Here is a 24653-nt window from a genome sequence, read left to right on the forward strand (position 1 = left end):
CTGTGCCCCAACACAGACTGAAACCTGGCTCTGTACTGATGTAATGCTGTGCCGGCTGTAGGAATGTACTGTGGTTACAACCACTGCTTACTATACACTTAGTGCTGACTGATCCCACAGTAACCACACCCCTATGACTGAAAGCCAGAGATTGCCAGGAGGAATAAAGTTAATTTCCTCCTGATAGCCTTGGGCTTTAAGGCATAGGGGTGCGGCCGGCATGATTTTCTGTTTACAGCGAGTGGTGGCTAAAACAGTGCCCTCGGGACTGATGTAATGGTGAGCCGGCTGTCAGTCAGTGTAGTACTGTGGTTACAACCAATGCTCACTATACACTGAGGGGTGACTGATCCATCACCGGCCGCACCCCTAAGACTGAAAGCCAGAAGCTGCCAGGAGGAATAAAGTTAATTTCCTCCCACCAGCGAGGATGTCAGGGCAGCAGCCTCACAGCTTTGGAACACTATTAACCTATTAACCTGCAGGTTGACCCCATATCTTCCGTGTTATGATGTGTTATTATATGATAGGTTCCCTTTAATTATGCTTTTCATCCAGATTGGTAATTCTGAGGTAAGTGTACAGGCTCATAATACCTGCAGGAGACACTTGGACATTTGGAGTGTTTATTGGTCTTCATTATCTATTACACATTGTTCTATTTAGAAACGTATTAAAATTGAATAAATAAAAACACTATAAACCATAGACTAGCAAACAAACAAGGTTTCTTTGGTGAAACAGAAGCAGATATAAAAAGTTACAAAGGTTTAGACTTTCATTCACAAATACCCAAAGGTTCACATTATATACTATACAAGTTATAATATAAATACAGAAGAAAAAAAAAGTATTGTGTGCATTGTAATAGTAGAAAAACATACAGGTCAACACTGTGGTGCATTGCTGTCAAGTACAAAGTATGATAACACAAGGTGCAGCAGTCAGAGGAATGCATCAATCACACTACAAGTATTAAGGACTGTATGCCGAGAAGCCATACTATGGACATTTACTTTATGGAGTGGCTATCTTCCAGCCTTAGAGCAATTGCCAAATCTTCAATGAATTGGCTTATTGCAATAAATAATAAAATCTTTTTTCCAGAGGAGCTTCCAGTGAGTCATAGCGCCCCCTAGCAGTGAACTATAGATTTTTCTCGTATTTCGCTTTTGAGCATTGTTTCCTTAACATACATTTTACTGCTTCCATTAAAGCATGCGCACAATGCATTTATATTGCATGATTCAATACATTTCTTTACGATGACATTACAGACTCTTTGCTCGATGTTAATCATTTATTTAAAGTGCAATTGTCACATACACAATGTAGAGGCAGCCATTTTGCAGACCATTAATAGGAATCTATAGCGTCCAGAGTTAAAAGGTTGTGTCCTTGGTACCCCCCAAAAATTTATATACTGCATTAAATAATGGAGCAGACCACAAAATGGCTCCGTTAACATTTGTATAGGTAAAATGTACACTTTCATACAATGATAAATAACTATTAAGGGATCTCTAATGCAGATAATTTAATGTATATCCAATATAAATGTATACACATATATTTTTTTGCGTTTTTAATTTTTTTTACATTTCAGGTAATTCTACCACAATTGCGAGTGATCATACCTATTGATGATATGTCTGCTCAGGACTGCTTAAAGTAATAGGAATAGCCTATACATATTTCAAGTGAGCAGGCGTCCTGATGTCTTAATTTGTAAACTTACAGTAATTTGAAATATATTCAACTTGCTCATTAAAACAAGAGATGACATACTGATGCTTAGATTTCATGGCCGGCATGCATGGCACGGAAGCACCCTAAAAGCTAAATCAGTATGGCTTCCTACATTTATGTCTGAACGCTTCACAGCTGCCGCATTCATCAATAAACATTCAAAATTTCATTAAAAAAAGACTTAAAAAAGATGAGTATATGTACAAAATTATTTACTTTTTTTATTTTATTTTTATTATTTTTTTACAAAAATTGTAGAACGCACCTTGAATCTATGCTAATTTAGTGTGTTTGAAGACAGTGAGAAAAAAAATCAGATTTTTAATGAAAAGAGCCGTCTCCAACTAGGTGCGAGTTACATGGTGCAAAGTCAGAGCCGACATAGCTTGTATTTCCTGTGTTGCATCTATTTGTGCAGCAGTTTAGACGTCATCTATAAAACTTCCATCACATAAAATGATGAAATCTTTACATAAAGTCGGATGCAAATAAGGGGGTAAATATGTCAGCTCTGAGTTTGCATCAATGAACCTTACAAATTGCTCTTGTTTGATGGGTTAACATTACAAATTACTCCCTCCCTCTTCTTGAATGAAAGATTTAACATTGAAAATAATTCATCCAACAAATCCAAATGGTCGAGTGGTCAAAAATGAAGAATAAAATAAAAAATAAAGTGTAGTGGAAATTATGTTCCCCGCATATTTTTTTCTTTTGTTTTCCACAACACAAAAAAATAACAATAATGTTATATGGCACAGGTTTCCTAATAATGCACCTACAGAAAAGTGCTTCAGTGGCACTGTTTTTTTTTATTATTATTATTTACGCCAAGGTTTTCTTTTTTTCTGGCTTTGATCAACTAGTATTGGCTTTTATTAGTGATCTAACAATTAAGCTGTATTGCAGTTATTAAATTCGCCTGACTTTAGTATGACTACTTCAATTTTATATACATGATTAGAAAACATATTTAAATCATCTTATTTACAAAGGTCATCGGAGCTAGGGCCAAGCAGCTGAAATATTAACATTAGCTTGCATTAATACAATATATTTGCTTGCCTTGGTGAAATAAACTACATTTCATACTAGAAGTACAATTTCTAGTAGGCTGGATATTACGCTTACATCTGGTTTAGTTCCCTATAAGTTGTACGTTTGTTTAAAAAAAATGTTCTTGTTTTCTTCTGTTGTTTGAGTGACGCCATTGTCCAAAAAATCCATTACTGGATCAGCTAGATAATGCTTCTTGGAATTCAAAAGAAAGGCACTGTTGTTAGGACTTTGGCAGATATGATGTCCATTAAAGAGATGTCCTGTGCATTCAACGTGGGGAATCCTGCCAAGTCCTGCTCCAACTGTGGAGATGTTTAGGAGCGTGTAGTGGAGTCCTCATCTCTGGTGGGCTAAATTTGTAGTAATATTTCTTGGAGTAAGTCCTTTGGTACATGGAAGCTAAGAATAGAAGAAAGATTTGTTATCTACCTTTTAACATAGACTGTATTATTTTAGATACAGATAAACACAACATTAAAAGTCCTGAAAAGAACTCTGATCTCTGAAGTCCAAATACTTATAGAGATTTCTATACATGGCCCCGGAAGGGAAATTGTAACAGTTTTCACAGGAGATTGCGGTTCCTTACATGGGTCTCATTTTATCAAGGGGTTGTCTTAGTAAGCCAACCAACCCCCTTTGAAGAAGTTCAGTAGTTCAGAATATTTGTGATGAGATATTTACATATTAGAAAATGATACATTTTTAGCACCAAGTTAAAGATGAGCAAATCAGCTTAAAGGGTTATTCCTATTTCTAACATCCTATCCCAATATATAGTAGGTGTAATAATAACATTAGCAAATAACTCCAATTAGAAATGTAATATAGTCCTTCTGATATAGCCATGTCTCATATCTCATAAACAGGGCATTACAGCTTAGGTATCAATGGATATGACCACGAGCAACTAGCTAAATAACTGTCACTATGGCAAAAGCCTAAATACTTACTGTATGTCTATATCAGGTCAAATATTAAAGTTTTGCTCATATAAACGCATGACTTTACATGTCCAATTATGTTGTCACAGAAGGTTACAACCAGGTATGCCTACATTAGTTTTGATCAGTCTGAAAAGCTAAAAATTCATTTTTGTACCTAAGGGCAGCTAATGATGGTCATGCACATGTGAGCTGTCAGCTACTTAGATCGTAAGTTATCTTTCTCAACTTCAAAATATACATTAATGCTCAGGACAGCGTCTATGTCTGGAGAAAGATGCTGCCAGGCACTTCAGATAAAGGCATATGTCATGTAAAATAAAAGGGGTGGGTCATTGAATTGAAGCTACCTAGTGCTTATCTTCCCCAACTTCATATGTCCAGGTGAAGTCAGGAGAGCATCTAAAGCGCCCCAAACACATTAGATAGCTTTTGGTAGCCGTCTTGTCCACTGCTGTGTGCCACATAAGAGAGCCTCTGCTAGAGGTTTCTGGTGGCGACTTATTTCTTAGAGAACAAAAAAATGGGCAAACTGATGCTGGATACTAATCTACCCTGGCATCATCAATGATGGGGCCCTATACACATAAGTTTGTCAGTTGAACCCATCAATTTTGATGAGTTGGGATGAGATTAGTCTACTGCTTATGGTAGCCGCGAGTCATTAGATGATTGGCTGATCCTGCTAATATTAGCGAGTTTGGATGACCTTAGTATAAAGTGTATGGGAGCCTAAAGGTTGAGAGTAGAGGAAGCAAAATATAGGTATCAAAGGTCAATCGGATGAAGTTCTTCTAATTGGATGTCACCTTCATCCATGACCTCATGGTATGAATAATGTGTTTAAAAATTCTTAATCTAAAGAGCAGCTATCCTATCTATAAAAAAAATCAAATTGTTCAAATTACATACAAATAGTTATTTGTAAATATACAGCCAATAAACTAATTGTACAGAGATGAGCACATGAGTATACCATCAGTCAGTTTTAGGTTGTAGCTAGGTGAAGAATTTTTGACTACAGTTCACAGTTTGCATGTAATGCAAAGTATTCCTCTTGAACTGAGCTAAAGCTCCTTTTAGCCAGTTAAAGGGAACCTGTCAGGTGCAATATGCATCCAGAACCAAGAGCAGTTCCGGGTGCATATTGCTAATCCATGTCTAACTTTCCCTGTATCTAGTAGCTTAGACAAAAGGATCTTTAGAAAAAGTATTTCTAAAGATCCCATATGATATGCTAATGAGGCCAGTGACTAGTTGCAAGGGTGTTAGTTCTCCTGGATAGTTGGCCCCCTTAGCATGTAAGTACGGCCCTGTATGTGTGCTAACATGCTAATGAATGCACAGCGTCAGAGCATGGTGGCGCTCACCTCGCTGACGCCATCATGTCCAACTCCTGGATTTTGGCTCAGTGCGCATGATCCTGGACGTTTTGTCATGCGTACTATGAAGCCGAGTGTACGTGTCATGGCTTCAAACTCATGTAGTACGCATGACCGGAAGTGCCGGGATCATGCGCACTGAGCTGAAATCCAGGATTCGGACGCGATGGCTGTAGAGGTAAGTGCGACCATCCTCTGAAGCTGTGCATTCATTAGCCTGTTAGTACGCCCACAGGGACGTGCTTACATGCTAAGGGGGCCGATTAGCCAGAAGAACTAATGCTCTTGCGACTAGTCCAATCGCTCATTAGCATATTATATGGGATCTTTTTCTAAAGATCTCTTTATCTATGTAACTATAGGTTGGGATGGTTAGGCAGGGATTAGCAATATGCACCCAGACCTGCTCTTCATTCTAGGTGTATATTGCATTGCACCTGACAGGTTCTCTTTAACAATGTAGGCTAAAATAAGGATCCACCTTAAAACTTCATTGCCATGATAAGCTAAAAAAAGAAATCTGCAATTTTATAAATAGTCTACATTGCTTTTATTTACTCTATGATAGATATCAACTCCAAGCTTAAATGTATGTTGATATTTTTATACTTACGTTTCATACATGTTACTTTAGGTAGATCCCACCTTCCATCCCCTCTGCAATGGATAGTTGGCATATGCCGTTGGATAAAGCCATCTTGGCAGTGGTATCGAATCATGGAATTTATTTCATATCTTGGTTTAGACTTTCCAAATGCTTTAGCATTTTCAACAAGAGGAGGCTGTCCACAGGCAACTAAAAAGTAAAAGACCAGGTATGTGTATTGAGCATTTTTTTCCACTAAAGAATATAAAACATTTTTCTGCCTTTTAGGTAAATCTGACAAGCTTCAAGAGTCCAGAAAAATCATAGCGTGAACTTTCTACCCTCCTTCCTAATTCAATGCCGCACTTGTCAGCTAGCCACAACTTAATTGTTTGCTAAAATAAAGATAAACGTCTCGGCACACCAATTATCTCCCAGCGCTGCGGAGAAGTTCATAAGTTTAAATGTTGGCTTTAAACCGCAGAAAAAAAGAGAACTGAATAACATAGCTGGCAAACCGCCTCATTATTTCACTATCACTTAAATATTTTATGAGCATATCTATATTACACAATGCACTGTTTAAAAAATATAGTTTGGGCAGATTTTCGCAAGTTAGTTGGAAAATTACTTAAAAATCGGAATTTCTCAATAGAATTATTTAATATCCTTCAAGTTCCATTAACACTAGAACTACTGAGGTAGTCATTTTGACTACTTTGCACTATGTATTTCTATATAGGTGTCACGAGTCCAGTAGTTCTAGTGTTAAGCGGTGGTCATCAACCACAAAATTTACATCTCAGACATTCGAGGGGTTCGAGCTTTGCTCTAGAGCCTCTTTGCTGGAGAATGCATCATGTATCATGGTCTGCCTGCGTAAACAGGCTATTAAACTACTGTTAATAATTATAGAGTAATCAGGGGTTAATGCAGCCTGTCTGCCCATGAAAATGGACCCTTAGGTTTTAAGCTGTTTCCCTACTACGGAGTTTTTTTTTCAGCCATGCTTGTGTGGCTTATCAGCAGGAGATTATCACTACAGGACTAGACATCTCCTGCCTCCTAGTCAACTTCTCTGTGTAACTCCACCCCCACCACTGATTAGAAGCTTTCTGTCAATGTACAGTGAACACAGAAAGCTGCCATTCGCCAATCAATCGGGTGTTTGGGATGACAGTGGCCTAGGCATTCTGAACACTGCTAGAACAGCAATAGCAAAAACAGTGATTGTATTATCACTGGAATCCAAAGTCACAGTGTCTTCATCATGCTCAGATCAAATTGTAAAAATATGGTGACAGATTCACTTTAAGGCCAGAATCACACTTGCTAGTGCCTCACGTGTAACTCGCGTGAGTCTCTCTTGGTAGGACCCGGCTTGGCCGCACACTCCCCTGACAGGAGCGGGTCGGTTGCATATATCTCTATGCAGCTCAGATGCTCCTGTATGCATAGTGTGCGGCCAAGCCGGGTTCTACCATGAGAGACTCGCGCGAGTTACACGCGAGGCACTAGCAAGTGTGATTCTGGCCTAAAGGGAAATTACATTCCTAAAGGGAATCTGACACCAGGTATTTGCTACCTCATCTGAGAGCAGCATAATGTTGAGACAAAGATCCTTATTCTTAGGGTACGGTTCCAATGTGAGAGCATCGGCAGCAATATGCTAATGACCCTCTGCTGGGAGTGTGAGCTGTGGGTCATGTGACTATGATGTGATCTTGCGATCATAACACAGCTGCAGAGAAGAGGGAGAGAGCACTTTCTCCCAATCTCCTCCCTGGCCTGTCTCTGCGTACATCGCACTGCAGTTGAATGACATGTGAGTGTAGTGCGATGTTTATCACGCTCCCATAGACTTGTATGGGGGTGCATGAGCCAAGAATTACTGCCAAACACAGCATGCTGCGAATCATTCCACATGCCGCTATGGCATGAGAAATCAATCACAGATGGACACTGCCCCATAGTTTTGCACTAGAGTGAGAGTACTCCAATGTTTTATTGGATTGCACTCGTCTGTGCAAAACGCAAGTGGAACCAAACCCTTACAATGTATCACTTAGTTAACTGGGTGTAGAAGTTGTTACACAATTAGAGTTTTTAGATGTAGCAAAGCTCAGAAAGATGATTCGATCAACAGCCATGATTAGCAGCATTCTGTGTACATTGTATATTGACAGAAAGCTTCTGATCAGTGCTGGGGGTGTGGTTGAACCTGGATTCACAAAGGCACTTAGGGGCACTTTGCATACTACAACATCGCAGGTGCGATGTCGGTTGGGTCAAATCAAAAGTGACGCACATTCGGCTTCGCTGTCGATATCGTAGTGGGTAAAGCCTTTTTGATACGATTAACGAGAGCAAAAGCGTCGTAATCGTATCATCGATGTAGCGTCGGTCATTTCCATGATTTGGAAATGACCGATGTTGTTCCTCATTCCAGCGGCAGCACACATCGGTGTGAAGCCGCAGGAGCGAGAAACATCTCCTACCTGCGTCACGGCCGCCAATGCAGAAGGAAGGAGGTGGGCGGGATGTTTACGTCCCGCTCATCTCCGCCCCTCCGCTTCTATTGGCCGCCTGCCGTGTGATGTCGCTATGACGCCGCACGACCCGCCCCCTTAATAAGGAGGTGGGTCGCCGGCCAGAGCGACGTCGCAGGGCAGGTGAGTGCATGTGAAGCTGTTTTAGCGATAATGTTCGCTACGCCAGCTATCACCATCATATCGCAGCTGCGACGGGGGCGGGGACTATCACGCACGGCATTGCAGCATCGGCTTGCGATGTCGTAGTGTGCAAAGGGCCCCTTAGTCCGGCAGTTATATTCTCCTGATGATAAAAATCTCATTGAGTTGAAACAAGAACACACAGCCTGATAAGTGACACATTGCTGCAATCAATGTCTCAGCCCCTGCCTCATGCTTGAAAAATCTGTTGTGTTTTGCTGTGCTTCTTTTCAGCATTATTATGCAAATTTAAAGCTATATGTCGACGGGGAAAGTGTCCTGCGGTTATATCCGCAGAACATTCCGAAGGAGCTCCCAGAAAACCGCAGCACAACTTTGTCTGTTTCCATGCTGCGGTTTATTTGCGGAATGTCCTGCGGATATGCTGCGGGCAATCTGCATTGAGGATACAGTACCATGGCTTTGGCACTTTATCCTCAATGCAGAACAAGTGCTGAGTGATCGGGGAGTTCATACTTACCTCCATCATGCAGCACCTCACTTTCTGGCCGCCGTGTCTGTCAGCGTCTGCACTGTGCAGGAGAAGGTGGGCGGGCCTGAACGAGCTCTGGCTGTCACATGACCAGAGCTCATGCAGGCCCCGCCCACCTCCTCTTTCCTGCTCCTGTGTGTGACGCCCTGGACTAGCCAGGTAGTCACAGGTAGGCCCTTGCAGAACACCCATCCCCCTAAAAAGGTAACAGCAGCCAACCACATTAAAACCTAGTCACCTCCCTCAGAGCTTAATGGTCACACCAGGGGGCGGAGCTAGGCAGTTGGCCACGCCCACTGAGGAGTCCAGAGGGCCTGAAGCAGGAGAAACAGTAGTCAGTCAGAAGTTCAAAGGCAAGTCAGTCAAGTAGTGAGAGTAGTTAAGCAAGTTCAAGTTAAGAGGAGTAGAGTGCAGCAGGCCTGTGGTGACAGGTCTGCAGCGGAAACTGACAGGTGTGACGGTCGTAGCCCGCACACCTTGGCTAGGAGGCAGGCGGTGGCCTGGCCTGCAGGAGCCGGGAAGACGGCCAGGTGGAACTGTAAGGGACCGGGACAGGGTAGTGGCCTGCCGGTACCGAACTGGGGAACCAACTGGAAACCGAAGCACAGGAGGGATACTCAGACCCAGAACGAGGCCCAGAAGCCACTGGACCACGTCAAATTCACTGATTGAGGTCTGGACCTTAGGTCCTTTCCCATCCCAAGACCCGAAAGAAGGCAACAGCCCACCGAGGGGGATAGAAAGCCACCGCACAGGCAGAGAGATCCCACGGGCCAGCGTCTGTGGGCAAACGGACTCCACCGACACAAACACAGCCTGGGAGCGGACTCCCGCTGCTAAGGCACAGGCAGTCTACACAAACATAACAAGGTGCAGGAAAAAGGTCAGGACCACCAACCCAGGTGGGGGACAAGACGCAGCCAGCTGCGGGCACCGACCACCATCAACTTTGTTCATCAGAGACTTGAGTGTGTCAGTAATCGTGAGTAATCGTGAGTACAACAGTGCCATCCAGCCTGACATATCTAAAAACATAAATTTGTTGAAGTGTTATGTAAAAATACCTGTTCCCTTCTTGCAAGTATATGTGAGATGATAATTGCAGGGCACGTCATTCCACTGCCCATTCTCATGCCAAATAATTACAACACAGTCTTCACCCGCAGAAAAGAAGCTGTCCGGTTGGTTGGGCCTCCAGTTTTCGTATTGCTGAAAGAGAAAAAACAAAAAGTTCCATTTACTTTTTTTATGTGATTTTTTTTCACAGTTCAATTATTTTCAGTGTATTTTTTTTTTTATGAGGAAGTCGTTACTGTTCCTATAATCAGCACAATCTGTCCTACATCTTGGATTAACGGTCCACATGGAAACACGTTCGGCTCATAACTCCCACTGCGAAGACTTCAATACAAATTGCAGATATTTATTTTTCTCTTCCTTGTTTTACTTATAAGGTTAAAAATCAGTGAGCTCCAACAAATCTGTGTTTTCTCAACATCTCCATGAGTGACATTTTATGACCTCACAGCTAATTACATCATCAAACACCTTTATCTTGGCTTAACTACTTCAGTTTTTCTCAAGGTCAATGCCAAAAAGCTTTACAAGAACAAGTTCACTTTCTATTCTTTTTTTTTTTTTCTTTTTTTTACATTTTTAATCTTCTCTTAGCAGCTTGGCTCACTGCCACTGCCCGATACCAGTATGCTCGATTTCAAAGAGATAATTACACAGGTACTGTATATATACATTTTTTATATATATATTAACGTCAAGGCTTCATGATTACATTACCGTTGGTTTTGTGACTCATACGGGAGAACTCAAAAGGGTCATTTTTTATACTAATTTGCATGTCTGCCACAAATATGTTGTGGTGGATATGGTAAATAGTTTAGATATAAATACTTGATTCCCACAAAAAGGTAAATACCAACGTCTAGAAATAGTGATATAGGCTAATAAATATACAGTAAATAGAAAATAATATTTTAGAGGACAAGTGAACAGAGTAAATGCTTAAACTGTAATAGATCCATTTAAAGGGAACAAACCACCAGGATTTTCCTATATAAACTAAAGCCAGTGCTATACTGGCACTATCATGCTGAGTCTATACATACCTTTTGTGGTCAGATCGGATGTATAGGTTTTGAATTACAGGTAAGTAAAGTTACAGAAATGCACTTCTTTTTGATTGGCAGCAGCTGCCGGATAGCTAATATGTGGGTGAGTTTTGCTATCTATTCCTGCCTCTGTCTGCTGCCTGGCCTCTGTAGATGCTAGGCTGTATGGGCTCCTTCCAGGTATGAGTCATTTCTATCACATGATAGGGACGTGTTAGAAATGCAGCCCATACAGTCTAAGGCCCTGCACACACTAAAAAAAGGATTTTTCTCAAGAAATTTCTTGAAAGTCTGAAAGATTAGCGCACTTGCGTTAAAAAATTGCACCAATAACGCACCAAAAAACGCATGCGTTTTTACCGCGTTTTTGTGCGTTTTTGATGCGTTTTTTTTCGCAAAGTTAGTCCCTGCATTTTTTACCATTATCTATGACAAAAAACGCAGGTACCTGCAGAAAAGCAGTGATACGCTCATTCCTTTTCTCAAGAAATTCTGCAGAAAGAATGTTCTTTAGAAAAAAACGCAGTGTGCGCACAGCTATTTTTTTTCCATAGGTTTTGCTGGGTAATCTCTACAGAAAGGCTACAAACATTTTCACAAGAAATTTCTGCAGCAAAAATGCAAGAAAACGCGGGTAAAAATGCAGTGTGCGCTCAGGGCCTAACATTTACAGAGGCCCGGCAGCAGACAGGGGCGAGAAAAGATAGCAAAATCAAACCCACATATTAGCTATTCAGCAGCTGCTGCCAATCAAAAAGTTGTACATTTATGTAACTTTACTTGCAGTATTTCAAAACTTATACATCTGATCTCACAACTACAGTTATGTATAGAATCAGCCTGATAGTGCCAGTATAGCACTGGCTTTCGTTGATATTGGAAAATCCTGGTGATTGGTGCGCTTTAACTTATCTACCGACATTGGTGTAATCTAACCGCTTATTATTTATTATACTGTGTATTTCATTGAAGAAGTAATTAGTTTACAGTTTCTGGTTAGAGTGGAGTGAGTACCTAACTATTCGTACTCGCTATACTCATAACAACTACTGTCTAATACGTATTTGTCCGAATAATTTGTGCAATGCAAGTCAATGGGGAAAAACTCGCAAAGTAATGAGTAACCGGAATGCCATACTATTCATGTGAGCAGCAAATAGTACGGTATTTGAGTTACCCGTTACATTACGAGTTTTCCCCATTGACTTGCATTGCACACACTATTCGGAACAAATACGTATTAGACAGTACTCGTTATGAGTATAGCGAGAACGAATAGTTAGGTACTCGCTCAACTCTAATCCAAACCATAATCCATCTGTAGATAACTGTTTTTAGATGCTTGAGAAGGCATTAGGTCTGCGGCTGGCAGGAAACTACCTTCTACACGCTGGTGACACTACTGTAGTGATTCCCCTCCATTAATCTTGAATTTAGCGTTGTTGAATGTTTTTACATTACACCACCCAATGTCCATCACTGGCATCTCTACATTTTTTTTACATAATTATTCAATATGTCAGTTTTAGAGATTCAGCCATAAATATTCTCCAAAACAGAACTTTTATCATAATAATTTCTCATGACTCAGCATGGTCAGCCTTCAGGCATAAAGTTATTGGAGTTCCTTAGATGTCAATGAAGTCACTCAGTTTTTGAAAAATGTCATAAAATGTATATTGAGGCATTGAGTGCTATTCTTCTCTGTCCTGCATGTAGAGATTAAATGGTACTCTGCATTTATTGTTAGAAATTAGATGTCAAGCAGCTGAAAGCATTGATCGCCGTTCTGGGCGAGATCCAGGAACGGCTTCCTCTGATCATGTTTGCCCTTGAAATGACAACAGTATTTGTTACTACTAGGTATAAACCTGGAAGAAAAGTCCAAAAGAAAAAGCAAATGTGACGTGCGGTCCCCTGCCTGCGTTTACTGATATCCAAACTGCATGTCACTTTTGTCCAGGTTTACTGATTAACAGAATGACCCAGTACACTGCATCTAACATGACAGTGAATAATTGATGCTGTTGGCAGCTGCGCACTTGGAGATAAATGGATGTTTTGAAGCCCTGCAAGGGAAAGTTTAGGGTCAGTAAAGATGATCATGAAGGCACTAAGGACATTTTGACGTATCAGGTGGAAGACTCGGATCCTTTTTCAGGTTAAACAGATTACAGCCATTCTCCGGAGGTATTTCAACACCATTACAGTGTACAGAATAGATCCATCCATCCATCCATCCATGCATCCATCTATCTATCTACCAGGATATAGATATATACATTCTTGATGCTATAAACTTCACATTATGTGCAAAATCCCCAGATCCTAAACTTTTTTTTTTGAGAGGAACACTGCCCCCCTGTGGAGAATATAGACTAAATCCATCCATCCATCTCTATCTATCAGTCTATCTTACAATCTATCTATCTATCTATCTATCTATCTATCTATCTATCTATCTATCTATCTATCCCTCTATCTATCTTACAATCTATCTATCTATCTCTCTATCTATCTTACGATCTATCTATCTATCTATCTATCTATCTATCTATCTAGCTATCCCTCTATCTATCTATCTATCTATCCCTCTATCTATCTTACGATCTATCGATCTATCTTACGATCTATCTATCTATCTATCTATCTATCTATCTTACGATCTATCTATCTATCTATCTATCTATCTATCTATCTATCCCTATCTATCTATCTATCTATCCCTCTATCTATCTATCTATCTATCTATCTATCCCTCTATCTATCTATCTATTATCTATCTATCCCTCTATCTATCTATCTATCTATCTATCCCTCTATCTATATATCTATCTATCCCTCTATCTATCTATCTATCTATCTATCTATCTATCTATCCCTCTATCTATCTATCTATCCCTCTATCTATATATCTATCTATCTATCTATCTATCCCTCTATCTATCTATCTATCCCTCTATCTATCTATCTATCTATCCCTCTATCTATCTATCTATCTATCCCTCTATCTATCTATCTATCTATCTATCCTTATCCCTCTATCTATCTATCTATCCCTCTATCTATCTATCTATCTATCTATCTATATCTATCTATCTATCTATCTACCTATATCTATCTATCTTACGATCTATCTATCTATCTATCTATCTATCTATCTATCTATCTATCTATCCCTCTATCTATCTTACGATCTATCTATCTATCTATCTATCTATCTATCTATCTATCTATCTATCTATCTATGTAACTATCTACCAGGATATAGATATATACATTCTTGATGCTATAAACTTCACATTATGTGCAAAATCCCCAGATCCTAAACTATTTTTTTTGAGAGGAACACTGCCCCCCTGTGGAGAATATAGACTAAATCCATCCATCCATCTCTATCTATCTATCTATCTTACGATCTATCTATCTATCTATCTCTCTATCTATCTATCCCTCTATCTATCTATCTATCTATCTATCTAGCTATCCCTCTATCTATCTATCTATCTAGCTATCCCTCTATCTATCTATCCCTCTATCTATCTATCTATCTATCTATCGATCTATCTTACGATCGATCTATCTATCTATCCCTCTATCTATCTATCTATCTATCTATCTATCTATCTATCTATCTATCTATCTATCTATCTATCTATCCCTCTATCTATCTTACTATCTATCTATCTATCTATCTATCTATCTATCTATCTATCTATCTATCCCTCTATCTATCTATCTATCTATCTATCTATCCCTCTATCTATCTTACTATCTATCTATCTATCTATCTATCTATCTATCCCTCTATCTATCTATCTATCTATCTATCTATCCCTCTATCTATCTTACTATCTATCTATCTATCCCTCTATCTATCTATCTATCTATCTATCTATCCCTCTATCTATCTTACTATCTATCTATCTATCCCTCTATCTATCTATCTATCTATCTATCTATCTATCTATCTATCCCTCTATCTATCTTACTATCTATCTATCTATCTATCTATCCCTCTATCTATCTATCTATCTATCTATCTATCTATCTATGTAACTATCTACTAGGATATAGATATATACATTCTTGATGCTATAAACTTCACATTATGTGCAAAATCCCCAGATCCTAAACTTTTTTTTTGAGAGGAACACTGCCCCCCTGTGGAGAATATGGTACAATACACCCAAGTTCTGGAAGTCTAAATATCTGAACATATTAAACAGTGAACACAAAAAAGTTGTATTCTACATGAAGGTTTTTGCAAATTGGTAACTACATTACTAATGTCACAACTATTTATTTAGTGGTGTTGCCAAAAAACAATGAACTGAAAAATGTGAAGGCAAACACAGTCACACAGGACAGAAGTGCGGGTTTACTTCACACAGAAGATCACCAGGAGATGATGGTGGCAGGTAAAAGATTGAGATTTTAACATTCTCAATTTTTCCAGACAGAAATGGACCCACTGTTTGGATTTTTAAATGTCATTTTCTATTAATGTATGAGCTGGGATTTGTAGTGCATCTTTTCTTTTGACTTCCATGGAGACATCAGAATCTGCAGACAAATACTATTTTGGGAATTTTGCTGTGGATTATTTTAGTGTAGGTAAAATAATGAAAAAAAAAACACTGTACTCCCTTTACCAGACCCCTCCCATGAAAGCAGCACTACCCCGGTCATCTGATGGTCTCTGTATATTGACCTCCAGTCAGGACTAGGGATGATCAGATCTGTGGAAATTCGGTTCTGTGGGTTTAGTGGGTTAGCTAAAGTTCAGTTTGGGACCTGGACTTGACCTTAACCCCCAATGGAAGTCACTGATTGGGCAGTTCGGGTGTCTGTCCACATACAGCCAGCCATTAACGGATCCCTCCAGGGGGCAGGTGGCGAGGTTTTTCCTTTTGTCTTTTTCGATGTGCACTATATCCAATGACAGTGTTGCTATTGCAAGTGGCTCGCACTGGGCCGAGCGCTCAGTGTACCCGACCACATCGATGCTCGTGTTAGTCAGGTTCTTACGTAAAGCACCTGAACTCTGAACTTGAACTCTTTTTTTTGTAAAGTCTGTGTTCTTTATGAATACTGAACCTCAGGTTCACTCATCTATATTATTATTAATTATTCCATAGCACTTTACATGTGACTTGACAAGTGACTGCTGAAGCAAAATTGCAGGAATTTTCTACAGCAAATCCATTATGTGTGAATGTTTCCCTGTATGTAAGGCCTCCTTCACATGTCAGTAATTCTGGTAGGTATGTTACTGTTTTTATACGTACCAGACTCACAGACGTACGTAAACCCATTAAAATCAATGGGTCTGTACACACATCAGTGATTTCTCACTGACTGTGTTTCCGTGTGCTCTGCATGGAGACAAGTCCGTTTTCTCTGGCATCACTGATGTCACATGGACCACACAATGGTGTGATCCGTGTAACACGTACCAGAGAAAACACGTGTCTGTGAAATAAAATTATTTTTATACTCACCTGTCTCCAGCAATGCTGTTTCCTGCCACTGCTGTCTCCTGCTTCCACGCCGGCTAGTTATGCCCAGGAATATTCACTGCACTGCGACCCGGAAGCATCAGCAGCGGGGAGAAAGCAGCGGCCGGAGACAGCAGAGCTGGAGACATCAGCACCATGGAGAGCAGTTCCGGGGACAGGTGAGTATAAAGGGCCTGATCTCCATTTGCTATCACAGATAGCACACAGAGAACACAGGTATGCCAAAATCACAGCACATGGAGGGCCAAATTTATCTTTAACACGTCAGTGAAAAACGTGTGTGTTTTCGACTGACGTGTGAAAGATGCCTAAGGATTAGTGAAGATCTTCCGGAAAAAGGCTTGAGTTCCCCTTACACTTTGATGATACTCGGTACATGAGTTGAGCCTGTCCTAGCATCCACCTGCTGGTAACGAGTACCGAGCACCGAGCATGGTAGAGCTCGCTCATCACTAATAAGGATCCCTCCTTTAAATACTGAATAACTTACGATGTAGACCCTATTAACAAGATTGTGCTATCGGAACGCACATGCTCTTGCGTTATTCTCCTTAGTTATCAGGTAGATGATGATTTGGATTCTGAGCTGATCGTAAATCAAGCGTGTGGAAAGAGACGCCGTTTATAAAGGTTTTCTTTTGTGTACACAGATGTCTCGTGGGCATTGAGATCTTTTATGGGGTTATATAAATAGTACGTTGGACTTGGTTATATTTCAAATGCCATATAAGGATTCAGCAGAAGAAATGGTCTATAAACGTCTGGGTTACTCCTCGAAAGAAATATGCTGCAAGACATTGGCACCATTGTGGAGCTATGCAGAAACATATCAGACAAATGCTTAAAGGGGTTGTCTGCCTCTCTGAGTGTTCAATCTCCCTGAGGCACATCTTCAGGGAAACCTGAAGTATTACATGGTATGGTAACTATTGCTATCTCCAGAGATATGCGATACATACACCCCTTGTAGCTGCTCTCTGTTGGGTTAATAGATGAGGGTACTGAACAATCAATGGCGTTCTATTAGCCAAGAGTTTCCTCATAGAGTAATTGTAAATGGATTTTAAAAAAACTTGACCACCCCTTTAACCAGAAAATCCTTATAGGGGTTTTCTCAAAAACAAAGTTAATTTTAAAGTTGATTTTTATCAAAAGATCTTGGAATATGTTTCACAATTGGATGTGTTTTTAAAAAAAGTGTTCCTGGGCTGAGATAATCTTATATATGTGTCCCTGCTGTGTACTGTGTAATGGTCGTGTCTGACCGTACAGGGACATGGTGTGATCATGATCATACCACTGCTCCTGGGCCAGGGAGGATGCAAAAAAAGTATAAAAAGATCATAGTATGGGATCATAGATGATTCTTCTTGTGAGGTAATTCATTCCCCTGCCTGTTTTTACAACAATGTTTTACCTCATAGAAAGATTTATTTGTGATTCTGTGCTGTAATGTCTTTATACTCTTTTCCTCCCTGGCCCAGGAGATGTGGTATGATAACAAGATCATGTCCCTGTGCGGTCAGACATGGCCATTACACAGTACATAGCAGTGGCACATATATAAGATTATCTGAGCACAGGAACATTTTTTTAAACACATCCAATTGTGGAAATTATTATTCCAAGATCTATTGAATAAAATGTATTTTGTTTGTGGGGAAAACTGCTTCAAGGGGAACATTTCAGGGCTCTTGACTATCCTCAAATGCTATTACAGTTGTATGGATGCAAGTTTCTTTAATATGATGAGGTCTTTTGAGTCTTTTCAGAATTGAACTTTTATTTTACAGCGTCACATACGCTAATAAAGCAGGACTAGTCCATTGGAGCATTTCTTCCTTGGACTCACCCTACCTAAAAATGATTGACAACATACAATACTCGTTGTAGAAGGACTATTATGGACGCTGTCAATCACACACAGGGAGGCATGACTATATGTTATGAACCAGGGGCAGAGACGTATCACTGGACTAGTCCTGCTTCATTAGCATATATTACGGTATGCTGCAGGAAACAAGTTAATTGTTCAAAGTTGTGCAACATAAAAGGTACCAACCTATTAAACAAAAAAAACATCTAATCGCTTCAGCCACGTCCGAGGTTATATTTCCTATTTCAGGGAGAACAGGACCCCTCTTTATAAAGGGAGCAATCCTACACTATTCCCTCCACTAGTGGACACAAACAGAAGAAGGCTCCTGTGCAAGGACAGTATATGGGCTCTTTTCAGACCATAATATACAATTCCACCTGCTTTGGAGGTGTCCAGGGGCTCCCTTATCTCTTGGGCTCCTGTTCGGCCGCACAGGTTGCACCAATAATATGTCCACCTCTGATTCACTCCCAGTCTTTATCACTACTGCATTAACATCAAATCTATAGCTAAATTATGGCTACATCATTCTTTATTGTGGAATAAAAAAAGATTTCCAGAGATCAGACAAACTCTATACAGATGATATTCTTGGTTGGATTTTATCCCAGGACTCTTGGTTGAGTTTGATCTTTGGGCAAAATATGTTGATATATCTCCAATATATATGAGGACTGCAGGTGTGACGCCCTGGCCTATCAGGTCGTCACAGGGTATTGTGCAATCTGCCCTTCTGCACAGTATCCGCGTCCTCCTTGGTTACGGATCCCTGTTATTTGGTGTTGCTAAGATCAGAGCCAGTCAAAACCCTAGGAATACTTTATATCATACCCACCAGACACACCATTTGGGGGGCCTGAAGGGAATAGGGCCACCCACTTGGGGTGTTGGTAGGGGAAAATGAAAAAGTGAGAGGAGTTGTGAAGTGGAGAGTGAAGGGTGAGGAGCTGGGCTCCTAGTAGAATCCTAGGTGGCAGACGTTGGTCTGGGCCTGGTAGGAGCTGGAACCTCAGTCGCAGGGGATCGTGTCAAGGGCCACGGACTTGCCGAGGAGGGCAACCGGCGGCCTTGAGCCATCTCCGGGTAGGGGCTAGGGCACGACGGGGTACGTTGACCCTAGGCCGGGAAGTAGCTTCAAGCGTCCTGGTAATTTACCCGACGGGGGTGAAGTCTTCAAGATTCATCCCTCACCCGCTCCAAAATTAGGGTACTAGTGCAACGAGGGGATAGGACGTTTCCCAAAGTACAGTCCACCAAATCCCAAGCTTGAACCCTGAGAGCAAGCTCACTCCGTTAGCCATATGGCTGAGCGGGACCCAATTATTTCCAGACTTTAGGGTCCAACAAGTGAGAAGGTGCCACGGAAAAGGCCACAGGCTAACAAGCAACACCAAGGGCACGGATCCAAGCGTGCTCCCTCCTTGCTACAGCGGTGCTCAGAACTCTGGTTTACAAGCTGTCGGTGTCAGAATTCTTGGACTGAGTGAGTACGCAGAGACCCTTCCTTTTCCCAATGGCACCCCTCTGCACAACCACCGGGCCCCGGGGCACTACCCCCCTACCCACGGAGGGGTTAAACACCTTGCTGCCATACCACCGCCACGAGGCTCCCCCACCAACAGCAGCGGTGATACTCCATCTTACCACGCACCGTGGGTGGCGTCACGAACTTCTAACTCCCCTGTATATACCCCTCTTTTCAAACTCGAGTGACCGCGCGAACCCCCGGGTCCGGAGACCCCTCGAGCCACTGCGGTTCTGGATCTGAGCGACTCGGCTGCTGACATGGGGGCGGTACACAGGCATATCTACAGCATTATCTTAGGGAACAAAAATTTCATTCTGCCACTTCTATAACTATCATCATTGTCAAGATGATGTTCTTCTTGATGGCTTATAGCTAGTGACATTGCCTACACAGCGATTCTACATATCGATGACAATATTTTTAAACTATTTCCTAAATGTTAGAAATCTCAAATTGCATTTGAATTATTGTCTGTATTCTAATATGTGAGGACTAAAAAGCAGAAAATGACTTGATCTTGGCAGAAACCATTCACTACAAATCGTACCTGCAGCACAATAAAGGCGAGCTGCCACTAGGTGGTGCTACTTCACAAAGACTCCAGCAGTTCATTCTCACATTCGCCCCTTATTATTATTAATAGACGTGTATTTAGGAATTTTCGGTTATTTTTATGTTGTTTACTTTGGGAAATATAGGCGCTAAGAATAGCAATGTGATATATTACTGCATGAGCTATTTGTTTCACTTTATAGCCTCATTTTAAAGACGGGTGCAGTCCCAGGCTACGAAGTGTTTTTATTTCGGATTATGAGAGCAGAAGGAAAACAAATTACTGTGCCGAAAATAATAAAACAAATCATTTACTTTAATAGCAAGTACTTGTATTATTTACATAATAGGAGTTTTAAATATACTATTAACCATTATTTTACTTGACCTATTGTTTTAATGAGATTTGTTGTGTTAAATGTATTTTATAAAAAAATAAATTGCCATTTTTTTATGTAACATTTTGTATATAAAAAAAATCAACCTTCCTGTTCTGTGCACAAGACTTTTCAGAAGCCTCATTATCATCACAGTCAGGTTAGGTATAATGACAGAAACCACATATACACGATACAAAAAGTCAGAGAAAACTAGATATATATATTAGGAATTGAGTCAACGGGAGAGTTGAGGGTTCCTATTTAGTTAAGTAGGCCCGTTGACCCTATTCCTAATATTTATATCTAGTTTTCTCCGACTAGGGATTGAGTACTAGTTGGAAACCATATTATATTTAACACAATTTTTGTGGTGTGTGTGCATGGGCGGCACGGTGGCTCAGTGGTTAGCACTGCAGTCTTGCAGCGCTAGGGTCCTGGGCTCAAATCCCACCAAGGACACCATCTGTAAGGAGTTTGTATGTTCTCCCCGTGTTTGCGTGGGTTTCCTCTGGGAACTCCTGTTTCCTCCCACACTCCAAAAACATAATGATAAGGAACCTAGATTGTGAGCCCCAATGGGGACAGTGTTACCATTGTATGTAAAGCGTTGTGGAAATTAACAGCGCTATATAAATGAATAAATATTATTATTATGTGGTTTGTCTTTAGGGTGCTTTACACGCTGCGACATCGTTAACGATATATCGTCGGGGTCACGGTGTTTGTGATGCACATCCGGCGTCGTTAGCGACATCGTAGCATGTGATAGCTAGGAGCGACGATCAACGATCGCAAAAACGTCAAAAATCATTGATCGTTGACAGGTCGCTCCTTTTCATAATATTGTTGGTGTTGCATGCCGCTAGTTGTTCGTCGTTCCTGCGGCATCACACATCGCTATGTGTGACACCGCAGGAATGACGAATATCTCCTTACCTGCATCCACCAGCAATGAGGAAGGAAGGAGGTGGGCGGGATATTCCGCCCACTCATCTCCGCCCCTCCGCTTCTATTGGACGGCTGCCGTGTGATGTTGCTGTGACGCCGCACGAACCGCCCCCTTAGAAAGGAGGCGGTTCGCCAGCCACAGCGACGTCGCAGGGAAGGTAAGTCCATGTGACGGGTGTAAGTGATGTTGTGCGCCACGGGCAATGATTTTCCCGTGACGCACAACCAACAGAGGCGGGTACGCTCGCTAGCGATATCGATACCGATCTCGCAGCGTGTAAAGTGCCTTTTTCACTTTCTTTACACCTATTTTGGTGGTGGACACATTGCTAGCCAGTTATAGGGAGAGTGAGGGTCAGCCACCCGGAACGGGGGATGTCCAAAAAGGTATGACACCCTCCGTTGGTAGGAAGGGCAACATAGGATATAATTCAGCATCTCCAAATCTATCTTAAAAATTCATTGATAATCTATTAGTAGCTCACTGTATCTATCCTATACCCACCTAGCATTCACCGGCACAATTTTGTTTCATGTTGTTTGAAAGGGCACCCTATGTGTCGATTTTAATGAGACTAATAAAAGTATAATTTTAGAGGTAATTAAATGATGGTTTCTGATTCATGATGGGACAATAATTGGGCCATTTATAAGCTGGAATAAGTCCCCTTTAGTATTAAGCAGTTGTAGCTATCTATCCTAACATGTTAATTCCTGCACAAATCACATCTATTTTCTGTAATTAACCTTTTCTAAGCAAGAAGATGTTTAATGCAGGGAAATCTCCTGGAATAAGTGCACCCACAGCCGAGCGGACCCGTCTATGGAGTAATAGTGAGATTCTCTCGTTGTGACTTGCTGGGTTTCTTTTTGCGTCTCCTCCACATCGTCAGCTAATCTTCAGCCTGCACACTTCCTTCCTATAAGCTGAGTGATAGGCAATGTGATGTAGGACAAGAACCAGCCTCCTGAAAGGACGCTAATCTAACATTATAGCAGTGACCTCACCGCTGCGCACGCTGACCATTATCACCAGCCATTCTCCAAGTATTATGAATAGCCTTTTATATGACCTCTGCGGGTGTAAGATATGGGCTCAGCCAGTATAACAATACATGGTATATATCCCGCTATTCTACAAATGAGTGCAGTAATTGTATAATATTGGCTAATGACATGTTATATTCACACGTCTCTAATCTAAATTATTAGATATTTATCCTTCGAGATGGGACCTAAAATTCAGATAGGATTTAATGTGTATTGTGCTTTCTGATGTGCTCATTGTCGCCCCCTGCTGACGACTACACTTCATGTCAAGAGCCAAAGGGTTGAAGCCACTATTCTGAACACATTTCTGGCAACGCTGAGCTGTACTACCTGACAATGCCCACTACACAGTGTACAGAGCTGAGCTGTACTACCTGACAATGTCCACTACACAGTGTACAGAGCTGAGCTGAGCTACCTGACAATGCCCACTACACAGTGTACAGAGCTGAGCTGAGCTACCTGACAATGTCCACTACACAGTGTACAGAGCTGAGCTGAGCTACCTGACAATGGCCACTACACAGTGTACAGAGCTGAGCTGTACTACCTGACAATGCCCACTACACAGTGTACAGAGCTGAGCTGAGCTACCTGACAATGCCCACTACACAGTGTACAGAGCTGAGCTGAGCTACCTGACAATGCCCACTACACAGTGTACAGAGCTGAGCTGAGCTACCTGACAATGCCCACTACACAGTGTACAGAGCTGAGCTGTACTACCTGACAATGCCCACTACACAGTGTACAGAGCTGAGCTGAGCTACCTGACAATGCCCACTACACAGTGTACAGAGCTGAGCTGAGCTACCTGACAATGCCCACTACACAGTGTACGGAGCTGAGCTGAACTACCTGACAATGTCCACTACACAGTGTACAGAGCTGAGCTGAGCTACCTGACAATGCCCACTACACAGTGTACAGAGCTGAGCTGTACTACCTGACAATGCCCACTATAAAATGTAGCTGAGCTGAGCTACCTGACAATGCCCACTACACAGTGTACAGAGCTGAGCTGAGCTACCTGACAATGCCCACTACACAGTGTACAGAGCTGAGCTGAGCTACCTGACAATGTGCACTACACAGTGTTCAGAGCTGAGCTGTAATACCTGACAATGCCCACTACACAGTGTATGGAGCTGAGCTGTACTACCTGACAATGTCCACTACACAGTGTACAGAGCTCAGCTGAGCTACCTGACAATGCCCACTACACAGTGTACAGAGCTGAGCTGAGCTACCTGACAATGTGCACTACACAGTGTTCAGAGCTGAGCTGTAATACCTGACAATGCCCACTAAACAGTGTACGGAGCTGAGCTGTACTACCTGACAATGTCCACTACACAGTGTACAGAGCTCAGCTGAGCTACCTGACAATGTCCACTACAAAGTATACGGAGCTGAGCTGTAATACTTGGCAATACCCTCTACACAGTGTACAGAGCTGAGCTGAGATACCTGACAATGTCCACTACACAGTGTACGGAGCTGAGCTGAACTACCTGACAATGTCCACTACACAGTGTACAGAGCTCAGCTGAGCTACCTGACAATATCCACTACACAGTGTATGTGGCGCCCCCTTGCCAGCAACCGGGCTGCTGCTCAGATCCAGATCTGCGGTGGCTCAAGGGGTCTCCGGACCCGGGGGTCGCGCAGTCACTCAATGAAGGGGGGCTATGTACGGGGGGTAGAAGTTTGTGACGCCACC

The 24653-nt window shown here is 41.5% G+C and overlaps 1 protein-coding gene across 2 annotated transcripts in view; it reads right to left on the reverse strand.

Moving 5' to 3' along the window:
* Positions 1–618: 618 nt before the first annotated feature.
* Positions 619–24653, reverse strand: part of VCAN (versican) — a 145633-nt gene continuing 121598 nt past the window's right edge. For both annotated transcript variants that reach the window (XM_075325137.1, XM_075325136.1), the window contains 3 exons: positions 10010–10154; positions 5748–5930; positions 619–3207 (listed from right to left, as the gene is read on the reverse strand). In XM_075325137.1, coding sequence (XP_075181252.1) covers positions 3077–3207; positions 5748–5930; positions 10010–10154 — 459 coding nt within the window. In that variant the 3' untranslated portion in view covers positions 619–3076. The remainder of the gene's footprint in view (positions 3208–5747; positions 5931–10009; positions 10155–24653) is intronic.

This window comes from Anomaloglossus baeobatrachus, chromosome 1 (genome assembly GCF_048569485.1).
Source record: "Anomaloglossus baeobatrachus isolate aAnoBae1 chromosome 1, aAnoBae1.hap1, whole genome shotgun sequence".
Classification (NCBI taxonomy): Eukaryota; Metazoa; Chordata; class Amphibia; order Anura; family Aromobatidae; genus Anomaloglossus; species Anomaloglossus baeobatrachus.